Source organism: Temnothorax americanus, unplaced genomic scaffold (assembly GCF_048541705.1).
Source record: "Temnothorax americanus isolate GAGA-0224 unplaced genomic scaffold, ASM4854170v1 Scaffold1, whole genome shotgun sequence".
In the NCBI taxonomy this organism is placed as follows: Eukaryota; Metazoa; Arthropoda; class Insecta; order Hymenoptera; family Formicidae; genus Temnothorax; species Temnothorax americanus.
The window spans coordinates 4,508,415-4,528,932 of record NW_027509230.1 but is presented as its reverse complement, the minus strand read 5'-3'; the positions used below and the strand labels follow the sequence as shown (position 1 = coordinate 4,528,932).

At 42.4% G+C, this 20,518-nt stretch overlaps 1 protein-coding gene across 5 annotated transcripts in view; it reads right to left on the bottom strand.

The window, feature by feature from the left end:
* Positions 1-20,286, bottom strand: part of Cip4 (formin-binding protein 1-like Cip4) — a 33,915-nt gene extending 13,629 nt beyond the window's left edge. For all 5 annotated transcript variants that reach the window (XM_077402748.1, XM_077402762.1, XM_077402755.1 and 2 more), the window contains exons 1-2: positions 19,821-20,286; positions 236-351 (exon numbers count right to left, since the gene is read on the bottom strand). In XM_077402748.1, the coding sequence (XP_077258874.1) occupies positions 236-351; positions 19,821-19,844 (140 nt within the window). In that variant the 5' untranslated portion in view covers positions 19,845-20,286. The remainder of the gene's footprint in view (positions 1-235; positions 352-19,820) is intronic.
* Positions 20,287-20,518: the final 232 nt, after the last annotated feature.

Below are 20,518 nucleotides of genomic sequence, written 5' to 3'. Positions count from 1 at the left end.
ATTCGTTCGTGAGTTATGATGCGAGGATTAAAAAGGGCGGAAAACACGTTGGATGAAATAGGGTTGAAATATCTCTATAAATAACAAATGAAAATATCCGTATTAAATACGCAGAAACAGGTGCCTTGAAAGTGTCTGAGTATCCTTTACATCTATTTCTCTCTTAATTATATCCGTATAGATCGCGTATATACCTCTTAATTTAATCTTAGGAAGAAAATGTTATGTCTCTCACCTGAGTTTCGCTGCGTATTCGAATTCGATCGCGCAACGATCGCGTATGAAGTGGCCATACCTCTCGAGAAACTCTATCCCTTTTTGCGTGTGCAGGGACAGATTCTCGAACTGGTCCTGAAAACACAGACAGGGAAAATTATAGAAAAAATAGTATTTAAAAAATTGTATACAATATTTAAAAAATAAGAGACTTGCTTAGAAAAGAATATTGAATATAGCCGATTTAAAAAAACCATTGACAAAATGAGATTTATCATATTCTGTATTTATGCTTTTATGATTCAAAGGGACGTAAAATAGTCATTTGAGTAAACATATGCAAAGAAGTCTTAATGAGATTTATTCTAAAAAAAAAATTTTTTTTTATTTTTTTCGATTTCTTGGAACACGTTCGTCTAAATTGTCGATTTCGCCGCCAAGAGAGTGAAGACTTTTCTCCGTCGGACGAACAATCCGACCGTATCTATCGCGGTCGACGACTGAGAAAAACCTCTTGGCACACATACGCCCCTCGTTTCCTCCTCCTCCACCTCCAACCTTTTCCATCGCCACCGCGGGACAATGAGGAATTTCGCAAGCAAACGTGCGCGGAAAGATTTCTGAACGTCGTTTAGCGGCTCGGCACGAAAAGTGAAACTGGACGTATATACTAACGTTCAATTGTCCAAAGTGAGGTACACAAACGAAGTTAGTGCGCGCATTCGCAACTTTGATGACATATTGCAGTTAGCATCGTACAAACTAATTTTCTGTATATTCGCGGGATAAAGTGTTTGTAAACCAAACCCGCAATTTTCCCACCATCGACACTCAATCTTCGCACATCTTGTCAGTGATGAGATAATAAGTTTATTGAAGTTATATTAAAACGGACATAATAATAATAATTTGAATAAATAAAGCTCTTACAAGACAATATGAGTTCCACAAATCTGTTCGCCCCTTTCCTTGATCTCGTTGTTGCATCAAACTCTTCAATTACGGGACAGAATGTTGTACGACATATTGTAAGTTCAATGACGTTACCGAGTTCGTTTTCTCCTTATTATAAAAAAAAAAAGTTTCCTTTCCATGATAACTTGGAAAGTTGGGTAATCGAATGAAACACGATACTGATCGAGATGTCTTCGTGTCTCGGGGTTTCTCACTCACTACTATTAAAGAGGAATGCGAGCTTTATCGTTCAAGGACGATCCTATCTTTCGACATTTATGCCACGGCTTAAGGACAAATCGGGTCGCCGTTGCAGCGTGGCAGAAAGAGAGAAAGAGAGAGACGAAAGATCCATGGTCCACGCTGGCTGGCTGGCATTCGAGAAACGTGTGTTACTTTCATTTCCAACCGAGCGGCCATTCAAGGGCCACGCGACTTCTTACGTGCCATACGTGGTGCGCGCGCGTCCTTCTCAGTCTTCTTTTGCTGATGTGTCTCACCTTGCCGCGTTACAGCGCGAACAAAAAAAAAAGGGACCAAATCTCGACCGGAACACCGGAGTCACGTGTGCGCGATTTGCGGTCCGGTTAGCCGGCCGAACGGCGCGGAATGAAAGAAGGAAGTCGCGCAAGATTTTTCTTCACTCGACCGTGAATAACTTAATAAGTAAGATTAACTCTCTCTCTCTCAAGTGAGAGAATAATCTTTAATCTATCCTGACTGCGATCCATAAACGCTCGAGAGCAATTAAACCCAGTCGGAATAAATTTTTAAGCGTTTTACCGTTTTCCTTGCTTCTTAATTTAAAAGTCGCGTAAAAGTATCGAATTCCTTAGCTGGAGTCCTTGATTTCGTAGTATTTGAATTGATAAACACTTGTGTTATAAATCATGCATAGCATTAGCTTTATCAAGATTCTACAACCGAATCTATATATTTCCCAAAGAAATCCTCTGATCCACAAACTTTAATTTCTTAATTACCAGTTTATTTGCCACCTTCTTACGCCGATTTATCACTCTTTTGGGTCCCCCTCGCGCGAAAAATGTATGGAAATAATACAATCGAAACGATGACGTTCTAAGTTTGAAAATAAGGCAGCGCGTTTGCTCCTGCAGAAAACAAAAATGGAGCGAGACCGAATTGGGCGATTCCACGGACCAAGTGTTGAACTGTAAATTCGATTCGCGATTTCCATGCACGGCGATTTTCTTCCATTCGTTCAAGGTTTACCGGCTTGCGCGCGGCGAACTCCGAGTCGCACTCGCGAGTTGCAATCGCGCGCACGGACGAAGTCACTCGTGCGTCTCTACGTCTCGGATCGGAACAACTTTCTCATTGTGATAACTGTATAACGCGGCTCGTGGCTCGGCAAGTAATTTGCAATGAAATAACGGAGAACTGGTAGCGCAGGTGATAGTCCGCGTATGCCGCGGCTTTCGAACACACACCCGCGTGTGGAACGGCGCGGCGCAGCGTGCGTGGAACGACCGGCGCGGCGGTGACGGGCAATCGCCGGTTGATCGGCCGTCGTTCTTTTCTATCCACGCGAGATACCCGGTCCGGTATAGGTATCTCGACGCCTGATTATTAGATTCCGTTTTTCCTTCGCCGCCGGATATCGCGAACGCCGATAACGCCGCTAGGATTGCGAAGCACGATCGCGTATCGCATATTCGAGGTACTGCAAACTTGGGGTCTATTCAGGGAATTTGTACACAGCCTGAGTCACCCTGGAAACGGAACGTACTCCCGCGATGTTTTCAGATATGAAAAAAAAAACACGATTTTTCCTCGATAGTGCTTTTCCTCAAATATGATATGCTATTATTTGATATAAATTAAATAGAAAATATTTTTATCCTGAAGGTTTCTGTTTGATTTTAGATTACCGAACTCGACTCAAATTTCAAAACGATGAATTTATTTTGACGTCAATGTAATATACAAAAATAGAAAGGCATATGTTCCATGATACATATACGACGTCATTAAAAAAGACGTTAATAAATTTGATAACTCTGGAAAAATAATTTTGAAGAACTTATTTGTATATTCATTATGCTCGTCTTTGGAAATGTCTTATTCTACATATTGTTTTCGTTGCATCTTTAAATCTACGAAATATTTAAACGTTCTAATTTCTGTTCATCCTGTGATATATTTGAGTAAAGAGAATTTAATATTTATTAAAAATAATGCAACACAATTTTTAACGCGTCGCATTCAAATGTATTATAATTAAAATATACTAAATATTCGTAGTATACACGTAAGTATGCTTGCAAACTGATTATTTCTCTGTAACATATCTCATTTAGTACACTTTAAAGATTAGCACGATTGAAAAGTAAAGAGATTACTTTCGCATTGAAATTTGAGACCATCCGTATTATGGCTATTTCAACCCTTGATAATATAAAAGAATCGATGTTTGGATAGTATCGAGCGCGTGTGTGCCCCAAGTATATCAATGACGCTCGTAATTCAACGGATAACGTCACCGTCGCTTATGGGCCGAATCGATCATACGATTTGATGGAGAAACAAATTAAATTATATTCCATTATGCCGAATCGGCCTTCTCCCTCCTCCTCCACCCTCGCGGGGTGAGTGCTAACCAATCCTGCGTTTCGTCCGCAGGTCGATACACGGGAAAACGCATCGACAAGCTATGACTCATCGCGGTGCGAGCTTCTCCAAAAAGGTGCGCTTGCAAGGGAACGAAAGGCTCGAGTGATCAATCTCAGAATCGAGTTATATAGCAATGGTGATAAAATTCAAAATAAAATCAATTCTCAAAAAATATTACCGTCATAACCCTCTCTCTTTACTTTTCTCAATTTTCTTTTTTCTGTGAGTGATATGTCGCAATGCGCAAATATACGAAAATCGAGACGTAACCTAAGAAGATAAAAATTCCAGAGCGATAAAAGAATTCAAGAAAAACCGACCACATAGATTACATCGTGTTATAAAAATTTCAAATATGCTAAAATAAATAAAAAATAAATTTGTTTATTTATTTATAAGACAGAGAGAGAGAGAAAGATAGGGAGAAACTTCAGTTTTTGAGCCTAATAATCCCACGCATGCTTGAAAAAATTCATCCTCTTCAGAGTGGAAGAGTGCTTCCGTTATATTTTCCTACTCTCTTCTTCCTTCCCTATAGATTCTGGTACAGCTCGCGTCTGCAGCAGCAAGCTGTAGAGGGAGATACGACGGAACAGGGAACATTTATATGAAGGCGATCAATAAGAAAAGCGTGCCTTCTGAAGTCAGAGCGAATAAAAATGTACATCATAAAAATAGTTCGAAAACTATAAAGAGTCACACAAGGCGAACCTACCATGGGTTCGAACAAGTGTGTATTATGAGTCACGGAACAGTACCGGGGGTAGCTCCCACACCCTCCACCCTATTGATCCTACATTTCTGTATACTCATGCAACTCAAGAGGGACGAATGAGAAAATAAAGTACGAGCAAGACAGACAACAGTTAGGAAAACCAAGTGGGGAAAGGGATACACGATGGGGCAAAATAGCGGAAATAAGAAATAATATTGCGGAAGAATGATGTGTAGCGCTTACAAAGAGTATTTGAAATCTATATATATATATATATAACGTTCTTCTTTAATAAAAAAAAACACTAAACTTTAATTTGTTCAACTATTTAATTTTTGAATAAGAAAATTAGACTTGAAACGTATCAATTAATCGTTTTTCTCACAGAAGTGTGATTAATATTGAAAAAATTGTCTCTGTAAATTTTGTTGATATCTCTAGTTACATAAGATTAAATCTTCTGCTCGATTTTTATTTCTATTCCGTTTGTCTGTTACCGCGTTTTATCTTTCTATGTCACAAGACAAGACAGATGTCAAATTATCGACTTTTATGAGGTTTTATGAAAAACATCAAATGTTTCTATAAAGTTATGCTCTCGTTTTTTTTTCCCCCAATAAAGTGCTACTAGATATCCGATGCGTCGTTAAAAAAAAAATTAGTAAATACTGCGACCTAATTTTTTGTGATTTTGTGATATAAAAGAGTTGAGATCGCGCGCGTAAAATCGATTTTAAATATTGATAAAACAACTTTATAGACAAAATATAAAATATTTTTCTTTATAAACAAAAAGGTTTTCTGCACAAAAATTTCTACTTTTATTATTTTTATTCCAGCACATATTATTCAATTTTATTTTTATTTTAATTCAAAATATATTTTTCTTTTTGCCGAAACAAATAATAAAATTGTTAATTGTTAATTTTGTCAGATAAATTTAATTTCACAAAAGGCAAGAAAAATATACCTATAGGTACTACCGATTATATTTTGCTTGTTTGTAATAATTAGATAAAAAAGAGAGGCATAAAAAGAAAAGCGTGACATCGATGGAGGATCAGTTTTAGTCAGTCATCATCGAGCTTCGCTAGGTATGCATTGTGAGACTCACGGAACGCATTCACGGGCTTCACCTCGTAAACAGGCACAATGCGTCCCAGTGTTCGCGATAAAATGCGCAATACAATACAATCGTATAGTAGAGGTACAATCGTAGATCACGCACTTCGAACTCTCGCGACGATCGGCACGTGATGAGATTATTATTGAGGACACGTGGAAATTGTAAGTAGGTAATCGGAGTTTCATCGATACGACTAGAAACAATGACTTGAATCATTGAATGTAGGACGGTCGTAGAAGATTTTTCGCTTTCCAAAATTTATTTACATAGATAAACAGACATTATATATAGATATTTAGCGCAACTGCAACGCAAAACGACCGTACATTATCTACAAAGTTAATAATGCTCGCTATTCGCAATTTTTTTTTTATATGGATTTCTCGGCGATTGACGGAGAAATCTAATGATGGATTTCCCTTTTGTTACCATGAACTTTAGTCAGGGCCCTTCGACCCACAATGCCGGCTCTGTCATATCTTCGCCTCTCACCGGAGGAGAGACAAGTTTACCCATTGCTCCGTTAGCTAAAGCGGTACGATAGTCCGTCCTGACCTGCGACAACATTCCGGGAAATTTGCGGGACATCATCTCTGACGCCCCGTCTCGAACTTCGTCACTTTTTTTCGGCAACAAGTGTCTCCGCTCATAACACCGAAATTATATACGCATAATTCACCGATAATTGTACGTAGCCGCTAAGTGAGAAACATCGTTCTGTATCATTAACATTCTCTGTCGATATTTTGTACCTTTATACAAATAACATATCGAACAGATTCTGGAAATTAATAGCTTCAATCACCAGTTAATTTATACCAGTATTTTTCTGGCCCTTTATCTCATAAAATCAGAAAAATACCGGTATGTAAACATACTCGATCACGCGTTTATTCATTTACTTGTGATGTCTTCCCGAATTATTCCTACATTATCACTGTCATTATTTTTTGCGACATCGCGCGTGTGGCGGACACACGTAAGAGCTTGAGGCTCTGGAAAATGTTCAAAGGTCGAAGAGGCAGCCGGCATATGCGTCGTGCGTTTCGCACATTCATGAGCACGAACAGATCCTTGCTCTTGAGCTTTTAATAAACACCGTAAATCCTGTAAAATCTCCGCGCACAAGCGCGGACTCAATCGCAGACGTTAATCTCACCCTTGACGTTAATTAATTTGTTGTGGCTACTCGACTATCGTGAGCGATATTGTATAAGTTTAGAAGTTACACAAACCGCTAATTAATCGTGTTGCAGTGCGTCACAATGATTTTCGAATAATATAAGATTGATTTATACAAATAGTGTCACATAATCTATGTGATTTTGGATATTTTTAATAGATTGCATGAAATAAATATAAAGGGAGCAAAGAAAAGAATTATTTTAACCTAAATTGCGGCGCGCGCGCAAAATCGCATCATATAAATAAATTACTCGGTTATTAATTGTAACGTTAACCGCGTAGTTAATTCTAAATAATCTAGTTCCTCTGAACAATTTATTTTCATTTACTTTATCAAATTAATATCGATATGTGTGTTGACGACAAGCTTCAATTACGCACAGACATCTCGAGATAGGATAAGATTCTTTCTAATTGTAAGAGATATCCTTGGATATTACGATTTTTAAATCCTATTGGTACGCGAGAGGAATGATTCTCAGCGGGATCTCATCGATGCATTCATCTGCGCGCGCACATCAAGATGTAATATCGGCGGCATGCATAATGAAGCGTCGTATATTTATAGGCATTGAGCATGCTGAAGTAACAATAACAACGTATAAATGATTGTGATGACTTGTATTGTCATTGTCGATTTCGCAATTGCCTCGCGTTATATTTTATCTAATCTACGTCTTATCTCAAAATTTTTATCTTCCTCTCTATTTGCCGTAACTTTTTCCCGGAACAAGTATAGTTCTTGGACTCCATTAAGTATCGCATTGTGAAATATTTGCAGAACGTTATTCATACCCTAGGCTCTTTCCACCGAAAACACTTGCAAACCATTGATGATTTAAAAGGCTACGCGATTATATTAATACATTAGACTATTAGATGCTATAATAATTATATTCTATATTATTCTCTCTCTATCTCTCTCTCGTCAAATATCTTATGCTGAATAAACTAATTGAAGAAACTGCGGTAGAGCTGTTGTGTCTGTGAAGTTGGTAGCTCCTTTATTCGTCGTTCGCGCATTTAAACGTAAAAAAGTCATGACATTTCGATAAAAATGACAGACGTTACGCATTGACGTTTTAATTGTTTGCGATGCGTCACGAGATACGGCGGTGTTCTCGTTCGATAAAGACGCTGCGAACGTGAGCGACCGCACCTCGCTATATCTCGGGGCGATTGCTGGAAAGAAATAATAATAATAAAAATAATCGAGAAACGACGGCTCGCGCGCAGTCGTTGACCACGACACGCGCGCCGGGATGACGGACGGACGCATCGCCGATTCCACCTTAATTAATTCGTACCGCATGTTTATGCGTGCGAGGTGAGACGGAGGCGCGTAGGTAGGTATACGTGCGTCTCGCTCGCGACGTGCGCGACGCGTGCACGTGTCAACGGTCTCGTTACTGTACATTCGTGAAAATTATGAGGAAACCTCGACAATTTTCACTCTAAACTCATGTTCGCCAAACTTTTAATAATCAGATTCGATGGCCACACGGATAATAAATCTTGCGACCCGAGCAAGACTAAAAGCGAATAACCTTTTGTGTGGACTTGCGCTTCGAAAAAATTAAATAAAATCTTTTTGCTTAATAATTTCTTAATGTAATTAAAACATTTTTTTATCGGAATTATAATTTGAACACTCGGTTACGGAGAAGATTTATTTTACCGAATTCTATTGAGCTACTTTCTCTCTTCCCGTTATTTGATCGACGACAATCGTCCGTCGGAAAATAACTGTAAGTGACTCTTGATTTTTAATTGGACGTTAAGAAGTCGCCGTCGTCGTCGTCGCCGCCGGCTCGCCGACGATATTACGATTCAGCTTATCACGACTCAATACGATTGCGCGCGTGACTCATTCATATTTTTCGTGAATGCATTTTTAATCTCCAGCCGTATGAATCACAATGCGAACGTTCGTTCATTGCCGCTCGGAACGAAAATGATGGGATTGAATGAGAATGACTGTCTGGAGAGAGAGAGAGAGAGGAGGAGGGGGAGGAAAGGAAAACGTCGAGGAGAATTAATCTAGGGCTCGATATCAGCGGAGGATGCAGCGGTGATAAGAAACGCGCGTGGGTCTCCCTCGACGTCGCACGCAGCGCTCTGTTCCTGCCGGAATAATGGTTCAACGTTCACAAACGCAAATTAAACTTGTCAGCTTTTATACGCGAGATAATAATCCTGGGATTTTCGCGAGAGCGTAAGACATATAGAGAATAATATCTTTCTAAATTAATAAAAAAAATTTCTTTCTTAATTATCGGTATAGTACGAGCAGTTTACGCGCCGAGCAGTGACACAAACGTCGTTACGTGCATTATTACTCGGTAGATCGTGCCGAGAACGCACACGAGGCAAGAAAATTAGCATACTTTATCCCTTACGTAAGATTGCCTAGGTATATATGAACGGCGAAGAAAAATAAAAAGACCGAATGGTCGCTGCGAAAGGAATCGAGTCTCTCGTACGCATATATAGTATACATGTATAGTTGCAGTACCTACTTACAAACATCGCAAAGAATTTGCTCTCGTCATATTTGTATATTAATTTCATTCATATATTATCGCGCATTTTAATAAAATACAAGCGAGAAAGAATCTATTTTTCGTTGTGTATTAAATTTATTCATGCATCACACTTTTCTGTACGATTTTGAAAGACTATTGCATTTTAATAAAATACAAGCGAGAAAGAATCTATTATCTATTTCGTCGTATTAAATTTATTATTCATGTGTTTTCCCGTACGATTTTCAGAGACTATCAAATGAGTAATTAATTTGATTAGGCAATAGAGATAATGAAAATTTGTTAAATTATAACTCTCAAATTCACTTTATTTCGTACAATCGCCTGACTTTTAGAGCACGCGGGCACCCACGCGTGTGTGCGTGCGCGAGTGCGTGGAAAAATCTCTCCAGTCCCGCGCGAGTTCCGCGCGGCCTTAATCAGCGCGGACACGCTTCTTTCTCGCTCTCATTACGCGTTTCACTCTCGCACGTGCGCGTTCTCGAGAGTTCGGGTATTTATAGAGATTCGTTGCGACGCGTGGGTGGGGCAGGTTCTTTCCCTTCGCAGTTCGCGGCCACGCGGCCACGCACGCTGCGTGCCCGAGGAAAAAGGCGAGACAAGCGTCTACGGGGTGTCACGCGCGAACGTGGAATTCGTAACCCTTACACCCGCAGTGTTCTCCGGCGCGTAATAAGTAGCATATATATGTCGAAAAATCTCCAGTTTTTCCTCTTTCGCGAATATACTCGTATCAAGAACGTCTATTAAGCTGACACCAGCCAATTCAGCATAATCGATTAAAATTTCTACAGAAATTTAGTGCTCTTTTGTTGCTAATTTGTTGCTCAATTCCCAATTTTGTTGCTCCAGCCGTTTCGGAGAAAATAGTGGCTGTGCTAACTTATGTTTAAAGTTAGCACAGCCATTCAAAAAATTGTGTTAAATAAAAAAAAAGGACATATTCTTTTAGTGCTTTTTTGTTGCTCCATTCCCGATTTTGTAATTTCATTTTTAAACCCTGGAAACTACCCCCAAAGCTATTTCTCCTTAAAAAAATACTCTAAAATTGCAAATTAATCAGGCTAAATCGTCGTACCGTGTTACGATTAAACACTGTCCTACACGCCGGTATATATTCCTCGATAAAAATATCTTCATGATAAACACACATATTTGATTATAGATTATATACTTTATAAACACATATGTTAAAAAAGGCAAACGCAAACATTACGCGTGGCGAGATTACCAGAGCCTCGTAATGAGAATAAATTATCGCTGCGTGTCTCGTTCGACGAGACACCCTGTACCTCGTGCAAAAATACACATCTTCGTGACAAACGATGAGGAATCACCGCGTGCATGCATGATAATTTTAATACCACCTCAAAGTAATTCTTATACTTGCAAAGTAATTTATTTAACACCAAGTTCCTTTTAACACTTTTGAATATTATCAATTAATATACGAAGTGCATGGCACATAGCTATAAAATGTATAAAATAAAATTATCATTCGTGGAATAATTATAATGCATGTAGAGCATATAATTTCTCTTTGATACGCTGACCTACTATTATCCGAAAAAAAATTATGCGATGTGTCGTGTATGTGTGTGTGTGTGTGTGTGTGTGTGTGTGTGTGTGTGTGTGTGTGTGTGTGTGTGTGTGTGGAGTTTTGTTGTGTATGTGTGTGTGTGTGTGTGTGTGTGTGTGTGTGTGTGTGTGTGCGCGCGAGCTGTGCGTTATACATGAGATATTTAATATAATATACATATATTATTATAAGTTTCTCCGGAGAAATCGGGGAGGCCGAATTTCTGATCTTTCGAATTTACATTTGATTCGCATTTATAGAAAACGCTATATTCAACGCTAATAAAATCGAAAGCGCTCTCCTGAATTTCCCCCAAAAATCTCCTCGCTATCTAAGGAAGCAGATACGTCGAGTGTCCTCCGACGTTTCCAGGTCTTGTCTGGTATAAATAAAATTAAATCTGGTACAGATACCCGAATCGCGTAACGTCCCGCCGTCATCCAGATATTTTCAAAATTTATCTCAATTCTATTATCGAATTCGAACGGAAGCGTATCGTCGTGAACAAAATGTCACGAACCCAGACGTGTCCCAGCATAGTGTCGTTTACACAATCGTGGAAGCCATCCTAACCCTCTGTTTCCGTACACCCAGTAAAATTCCGTAAACAACCGAGATGTGCGAAACGTGTAATCATGCAAACATCTTCGGTCAACCGTACAAGAGAATATAGGCACCCGGTTATCCATTAAACGTGGGAATTGCAAGCGTTTCAAATTTCGGAATAACCCGTGACGCGTATATAAAAGTTGAAAAATGCCGGATTCTTTTGTCAGCGGATTTATTCTCAATTCGTTAAAATTATAAAATAAAATGTACCAAATGGTCATTTGTCCTTTTATTTAAAAAAATGGAAAATGTTCTACACGTTTTAATAAAATTTGACCTAAATTATTTATTTGAAATAAGATTGTCGTTTTCATATAATGTATAATGTATAATGTATATTTGATATTTTAATTAATTTAAAGCTAAAGAGGAGGATTAAGCTAAATTATTTCATTGACTAAAATAAAATTTATTTTGCTGAAGGAACCAGAGAAATCAAATATGTCAAAATTACAGTATTAAAGTTACAGGATGTCTCTCTCCCTCCCTCCCTCCCTCCCTTCCTCCTTCCTCCTCTCTCTCTCTCCATCTCCCTCTTTTCCTCGCTCGATAAAGATCGTAAAATGAAATACATACGTCGATACGATGTCGATATCGTGATATACATTATAGATAACCTCGTAATCACTGTACCGTGTAAAAAAAGATACCGCAGAAGCGACAGAAGGTTTAGGAAAACTGAACTTTTAGACCGTTTAAAATCCCATGTAATCCCCAAACGAGTTTTACATAATTTATACGTAACATCAATATTACGTGTTAAATATACAAACGTCATATATAAAATTAATATTAATGTAGAATGATGTATAAAAGATATGAAATAATTGCAAATCAAACAATCAGAAAGGCAGGATGATTTCCTCGGATTTCGAGCGAAAGTAATGCAAAACCGGGAAAAGCAAATAATAACGGTGTTGACTGGAATTCGCCAAACCGGACAAACCCGTTTAGGTGGTGGTGTCACGCTAGGCCCCGATCACCCCGGTTAACCCTTTCGCCGCGACGCGATCCAATCGAAAAACGCTCGGATTGTACATAACAGATTGCTACAAACGCGCATAGACACATTCCCCGTTAATTAAATGTCGGAAAACACACCGCTTTTCAAAAATCAAAACTCTCGTTGCAATTTACTTTCCTAAACTCGCAGTTCTCGCAGTTATAATTGATAATTAAAAGGCGGGACATATTTCAGAAATTAATTGAAGAAATGTAATTAATAAATTTCACGAGTCGATATATCGGTATAATTAATTCTCGACTGAGAATAATTTCTCCATCGAATATTATGTCTTTTATTTTTCTATTAAACATGATCTGTCTCATTTTTTTTTTCACATTAAAACGTATATTAAAACATTTTCTGCGTTTATAAGAGAAATCGATTTAAAAAAATGCGCCCGAAATAAAGCACTGCTTAATGATTAGAGCAATATCCGGCCGAACAAATCCTAGAGCTGGAAACACTTTTTCGCCGCGCGATCATAATTATGCTATAAATAAGTCGTTACTGTTCGCCACTTCCTCATGCCTCTTTTCTTTACGGTAAATTTAAATCACGTCACGCGTTTCGATAAGAGAGTTTCCACTTGGTGCACTTTGTCATTAAAAAGAATTTATGGCGGTACACAGTTAGGAGCGATCAGCGGTTTCCTCTACAAGCAACGAGGGAAGATACAAACCTAATCAGCATTTCTTCGACGATATTTTCTCAACAACGTCGTAAACATTATGTCGAAGTTCTTTTTATAGTACCACGATAAAAATTTCGTCTTTTAGTCGAAATTGTATATTGAAAAGTCGTCATTTCTTTTATTTTATTGACAGATTAATACAACCTCACACAGTAAAATAAAGTCCCTATACTCCCTTTTACGGCGATAAATCATATCCGACGTACAGTTGCAAGCGCACGGAATACGCTTATTCTCCTAATCCCCATTAGGAAATTTCGCCGAGTACATTTCCGTTAGTCGATTATGCGTTTCAGCGAAAAATGACGAATAACCATTCTTAGCTCATACAAGTCTCGGCGTCCGCGTCGGCCACTTGCGTGTACCGCGGTGATTTCACAATTTGACACATTCCTGAAACGATTTCCGGATGGCCTTCCATTATTTTTTCGAACAAAAAACGGGAAAAATGCCGGAAAGGTCGAACAATTAGCGACGAATATGGAAACGTCGGAGTGCGTATAGCACAGTAAATAGAGAACAACCGACTCTCTCTCGCAATTCGCGATAACAGCGCATATTTGCAGCTAAAGGCACTTGGCTCGAGTGTAGCAGAGCATCAGTATACTGTTGGAGAAAGTATATATACATATATATCTTTATAAGAATAACATAATGACTTCCTCTCTCGCAAAATAAATGGCGGAAAGATCGAGTTCGAATAACAATCGAGAAGAGCCTCGATCGACGTTCATTTGCACACAAAGGAAGAAAAAAATCGCGTGGCTGCACGAATTGGCTCTTGGCTCCCGGTGTCGTCGCGCTCTCTTCCGGTTCACCTACGCGGGTAACGCGGGACCCATCATATTGCGGGCGAAATGGAAGGAAAACGAAACCTACCGCGCCGCGGCGTGCGGCAGGAGGGGAAAAGTTGCGAGGGTTACGAGGAAACGCGAGTTACTTTCTCCAGCGCGAAATCGGAAAAGGCCGGTGCGTTATTTCCGAAATCGCGATACCGTGTACCGTGTATACGGATGACGTAAGTGCCCGTGATTGTAGGTATCTCCATTTTTGTCCCGTGCCGCTCATCCCCCCGCTCAACCATCATCTTCGCGTCTATCGATTCCACGGTGCTGGGTGCGTTGGGGGGACCGAATTGATTCGTCAGGGTCAGTATGCTGGGCCGCCTGCTGCCTGGTTTACGAGGTAAATCGGGCAATCGATAGTTCGGAGGAGCGAGCGTCTTATCTTCGCGATTCGACAGAAAAAATCGTCCTCTCGACGACACTCTCGGGAAGAAAGTATTCCGACAATGAGAAGTAAGAGAAAGAGAGAAGCTCTCCGACGCTTGGCGCCGTGTATAATTTTATATTGTACTTTATGAGATAAAGATACCAATACCCGTACATGTATACCTATATATCTTGGATACCTTTGCTATTTCTAAATCAAAGATAAAAATATTTTGTCTTGCAGTTTGAAACTTTAGTTATAATATCGAAACGTTTATTTCCATAAATTTATATATTTTTAAAGGTATCCAGACATAAGTACGCGTGTTGTCCAGATATTGCTACACTTACTTACACTTAAGTGTCCGCCGGGTATCGGTACCTTTAGCTTGCATCTTTTTTTATTATTTCGGAGTACCAAGTTGTTCTCGATACCGATCTGCGATACTTGGTAAAACACAATGTCCGGTATAATGTTATTCGAGAGCGATAGCGATAGCCTTAGATTATCGAGTCGCAATCGGCGGAGTTCGATTAGCGGCGTAATTTCCGTTATCAATTGGTAAAATTGACACGCGGTCCAAGGTATGCGGCCGTATCGCGTATCGGTCACCGATGCGTCGTACACCTTCTTGTGAATCACGATACAAGACGCGTCCGTGTTTAACCGCTATATAGCCGATGCCGCCGCTCGCGAGCGTGTGTACAAGACGGGCGTGCCTCTCGTCGTATCTTCACAAAGAAAGAGAGTATCTTCCTCGGAGAGGAACAAAGAGAGAAAGAAATTCGTTACGCGCGCATTGCACGCTATATCGAGATAAATATGAATACGTCCTATTACGATTTTTACATAAATTTACTGTAATCCAAATAAAAATAAAAATAAAAAAAAATCCCGTTAAACGAGAAATATAAAACGAGATAAATCACGAGACGTAATTAGCTGAAGCTTTAATGTTAATGCAGCGGAAGAAATAAAAACGCTTCCGCGTGTGCCGAACTAAAAGAAAGGCATCAGGCGCTCTTCGGATAAAAGTCGCGATGATTAAAATCGAAACATCGTTAAGCGTATGTTAATTGAAGAGATTCGTTATACGTTCCAGATTCTCACACGCCCAGCGGCGATTCTCGCGGATGCTTTCAAGACGGACGGACGCATTCACGCGTATGATCGAAGAGGATCGAGGAAAGGAGGATGAAGGAAACGATTCGACATTACGGATTTCGGGAACGAGAGCTCGGCCGAGACGATCGGGTTCGTCGGGCCCGTAACGGGGATAAAGTAACGAAGATTACGGCGCGCGGAATGCGCGAATGAATTATTAATAGAGGGACCGAAGGCGCGCGCAGAGGGACCGTTTGGCAAGCGAAGCGCGAATCGATTTTATGCGCGCGGAAAACGCGGAACGCGCGTTATAAGAATTCTTTCTGGGAAGATGAACGCGCGCGTGCGTCTCTCCTAATCCCATTTAGGGGCTTTTCAAGTCGCGCGCGATTCCACGGACCGGACTACTCCCATCCCCGTGTAGCCGTTCGCGGAAATCCGTAGCGAAAAGTATCGCAGGCTCCTCGTTTCTTACATCACAATTTAAAGTAAAAATAAACATTCCACAATCGCATTGTGTTCCTCCATTACTACACGTTTATACTATACGTTTACGCGAGCGTTACTTCCGTATAATAACTTACGATACGTCCTTCGCGTAAACGGGATTTTGCAGTAACTTGGGATAATTTACTCCGCCGTAAACGAGTGAATTACCGTAGGTTACTACAGAAGTAACGCTCGCGTAAACGTAGTGTATGCTGTCCTTTTTGTAATCGCTTTATGCTCCTAGTTTTTTTATGCTTGTCGCCAGAATATTTTTTCCAAAAAGAAAAAAAATAAATAAAGGTAGACCGTTCAAAATCTTTTATTGCGGTGCATATCCACATCCAGCGTTACAGACTGTCTTTCTTGAAATACAGAATATATCGTCATCTCTCTCTCTCTCTCTCTCTCTCTCTCTCTCTCTCTCTCTCTCTCTCTCTCTCTCTCTCTCTCTCTCTCTCTCTCTCTCTCTCTCTCTCTCTCTCTCTCTCTCTTTCTCTCGGGACGCGGAGTCGGCCGCAAATAAGCCGACGTTGGTCGCCGTCGTGACCGTCGAGGAAGATTTCACGGGAAAGGAAGCAAAAGAACGTACGCTCCTTCACGGGCGAAGTGCGAGGGGGGAACGAGGGGAGGAGGGAGGGGGGCAGGAAAGGTACGCGCAGAAAGAGCACCGAGAGGAGGGTAGGGAGGAGAGGAGGAAACGGGGGAAACCGCGGGGGGACACGCGGGGAACGTCGCCCGCGGCTAGCATCCGAAAAGGCAAAACTCCCGGCGAGCGCGAACTGGTTTTCGGGGATATCGCGGTTACAGGTCGTCGTCAGCGAAAACAGCGACGAAGACGGCGACGGCGATGACGGTTATAGGTAGGTAACTCGGGGCGCGGAAGGAGACGAAAAAAGAAAAATACTCTTCCCAAAAATGTGAAGGAGACGCGCGACAAAGGAGTGGCACCTTGCTGAGAAAAAAAATTTCGATTGTACGTCACGAACGGAATCCAACAGCATAGAGGGAGACGACGAGTTTCTTTAAACCTTCGATGGATACTTGGGAATCTTTCAGGCCTCGCAACACGGAACATCGTATTATTCGTATTATTAATTGTATAAAAGACAGAAAACACAAGGCTCTAAATAAAACCATTGCGCGTGAGGAAAGTAATTTCTTCTTGTACCTGCTCCAATCTTAACGATCCTCTTCAGCTCGGGTAGGATAAAATGTAACAATAGCTGCCGCGAGAGAGCGAGACGCGAGGTGAACAGCTCGACAGACAGAGCAGTTGCTGAGAAGAAGAGAAGCGGAAGATTGCGAGAGAGGACGCTAACTGTCGACTCGGAAGAAAGTACACGGTGCAGAAAAAATATCACTTATCTCGCAAAAAGAAAAGAGGGTATATACCTCGATTGTACAGTCGTCGGATTACAATGAGCTCGCCCGAGGCGAATCGGAAGGCTGATGGATAGATACGTATAGATGATGCATTTAATGAGCAGCTCGATGCGCCGAGGGTGGCGAGTAACGGCGACGGAGGGCTGGCATTTAATGAAAGAAAAAAAAATCGATATTGCGAAGTCATGAAATTACGAGCTCGCTCGAGGCGAAATGACCAAGATCTCGACGGACGGGTTTTAGCCGGACTAACCGATGGATAAGTGATACGTAGAGGGTGGAAACTAGCACACTTTAATAAGCATTAGGTCATTAATATATATTGTTAAATTAATAATCAGTTTAATATACGAAGAGGTAAAAACTACAGTGGTGCAAGTCAAATTTTTTAAAATATATTTTCTCGCGTGCATAGATGCAATCTGTACGATATATAAATTGTATCCGTGCACACGAGATAAAAAATATTATTAAAAATTTTACTCTCACCGCTGTGTGATTTTTACCTCTCTCTCCTCCCTCCACATATAATATACAATAAATTGATTGTCAATTTAATAACGCGACATTACAGTTTCAGCTTTGGTAAGTACGAACCGCATTTAAAAATCGACTGATAATCGGCGCGAGGTTCGGAAGAGAAAAAAAAAGATACAGCGCACGTATAAAATTCACGAAAATTATTATCGGACATCCCGATGACGGAAAACATCAATGTCCATCTACCTATATCTATTCCGTCGTAACTGGTGCTCTTCGTGTCCGCGATTGGGGACGCACGCTTTAACGAACCTGTTGGCCGAGTGAAACCGAGAGACACGCGTGTAAAGAGATTTCCGTGATTCCAGAATCCCGAGACGATCGCGCGACGATCGCGTGACCGCGTCGAAGACAACGAGGCCGTAGTTTAAGAAAAAAAAAATACAAATAACGGATGAGAGGTAATCTCCCGCGACGTATAGCTCCGCGCGCGGCCGAAGCTGTCAAAGCCGATTCCCGACAGCCGGTCAACGGCGGAGGCTAATGGGAAGCGACTCCGATTGATAAGTGGGATATAAGAGGGAAAAATCTGGAAGGCCCCGACGAGAGCTTAATTTGGCGTAACGGAGATTGACTGCCGTATGAAACCTCGAGGATCACGGTCGCGGAGATGAATCACGTTTCTTCTTCGCCTCGACGAGGAGGCTTTCGAGAGCTGCGTTCATTCCGTGGATGAGATAAGTCGAGTTGACGCATCCCCCGACAATGAGAGAATGCTAGAAAGTCCTGGAATATATCTTATCGGATCGGGCGCGCGCGCGCGCGTCCTAAACCACGAAACGCTTCAGCTCGCGGGACGGATTTCTGATAAGCGGCGAAGCAAGAGATTGTCGAAAGTAAACAAAACTCTAGCTTTTAAACTTTAAAACGGATTATACGGCGGACACCTCGGGCTGCCGAGGCTCGCGGCATCGAGAGATCCCGAGAAAACGTCACCGAGTGACGCGTATAATTTTCCTTGAACAAAAAAGAAGAAACTCTCCGCTCGACCAAGTCGTCGAATCCCGGTCGAGACGGTCGTGCGTGCGTGCGTGCGTGTTAGCAACTTGGTGAAATATTCGCTCGCGAGTGCGACTCGAGTGCTCGAGTTCCACGAGTCCGCACGTCTCTCCACGGCAGACGCGTGAACAGGACGGAGAGGAAAGAAAAAAAAACACGAGCGCGCGCAAGTGAACAACGGCGTTGTTTACGGGCGACGAGGGAGCGAGAGGAGGGAATTTCGCCGAGAGGATGAATGGGACGGGGACGGGCGGCCATCGGCGTGAAAACGAGTCTCGGGTCTCGGGCCTTTCGGGTCGGGTCGGGTCGGGGAAGAAGTTTAGGTATGCGGCTCCGCGTCGCAGCAGAAAACGTCACGTCGGCGAACGGCTACCTGAGGCGACGGCCAGAATGCATGGGTCGGAATATACCGTCATTCGCTGCGCGAATTTGCGTTTCTCTCGCCGCCGAGAGACGTGCGTTCGTTCCGTTCGCCGTAGTAAACACGGGTGGGGAACTGGGGAATGGGCAGCTGGAATATACGCGAGACGGACGTTCGTCGACGAGAAAACGGCGGACCCATTTTCGGAACGGCCCCGAGGACCGGAATCTCGCAAGGTGGAAGCGAATCGCGCGAGAGACGAGAGACGAACGGAGCGCCCGCGGCGCGGTGCGGGAGAGGAGCGACAAGGACGAACGTACGCGGCGGTCGCGACGGCGAAAGAGAGAGAGAGAGAGAGAGAGAGAGAGAGAGAGAGAGAGAGAGAGAGAGAGAGAGAGAGAGAAAGAGAGAGATAGACGCACAGAGAGACGGAGAGAGAAACGAAGATGGGAGCTATAGCTGGAGACTCACCCAGAGCTCGGTGCCCCAGCTCATGTTTGCTGGGCCGGGTAAACCAGCGGGCGCGACGGCGAATAATTATCCTCGCGAGACACTTCACATGTAGCGGCGACGTTGCGTGTCGCGCGCGAGCGCCCCGCTTCACTCTTCGCGCACCTCGCGGCAGTCGCGGCTTCCACTGTACCCGCGCGCACCACTGCACCGCGGCGGCGACAACGACGACCGGTGAGCGGGTGGGAAGGAGAGGCAAAAAAAAAAAAAGGGGGAGAGACGAGACCCCCCGAGAAACGCACGGGAGAATCGCGCGTCAGAGATCGCCCGCCACGCGCGCGCACGGTCACACGCACACGGACGTGTCCGACATGTCGATCTCGTAACCACCGACTGCCCGCGCCTACCCTGCCTGCCACCGTCGCTACCGCCGCCGTCTCGGGACTCTGAGGACTCTCGGGACTCGCACTCGCTCGGGACTGACCACGGTGACCACCGCGGCGCCGCCCGCGCCGCCTGAAAACCGCCCCGGAATTCCGCCGTGGCGCGCTCTACCGGCGGCGGGGCGAGTGCGCGCGCGCGTGCGCCGCGCGAATATTTGAATCGGCGGAGAGACGCGTGTCGGACAAACGACGCGTTATTGCGATTAATTAAAAGTGTCATTAGCGATGATTAGATTAATTAAACGCTTGTTGCTTGCGCGCGATAAGTCACGCGTC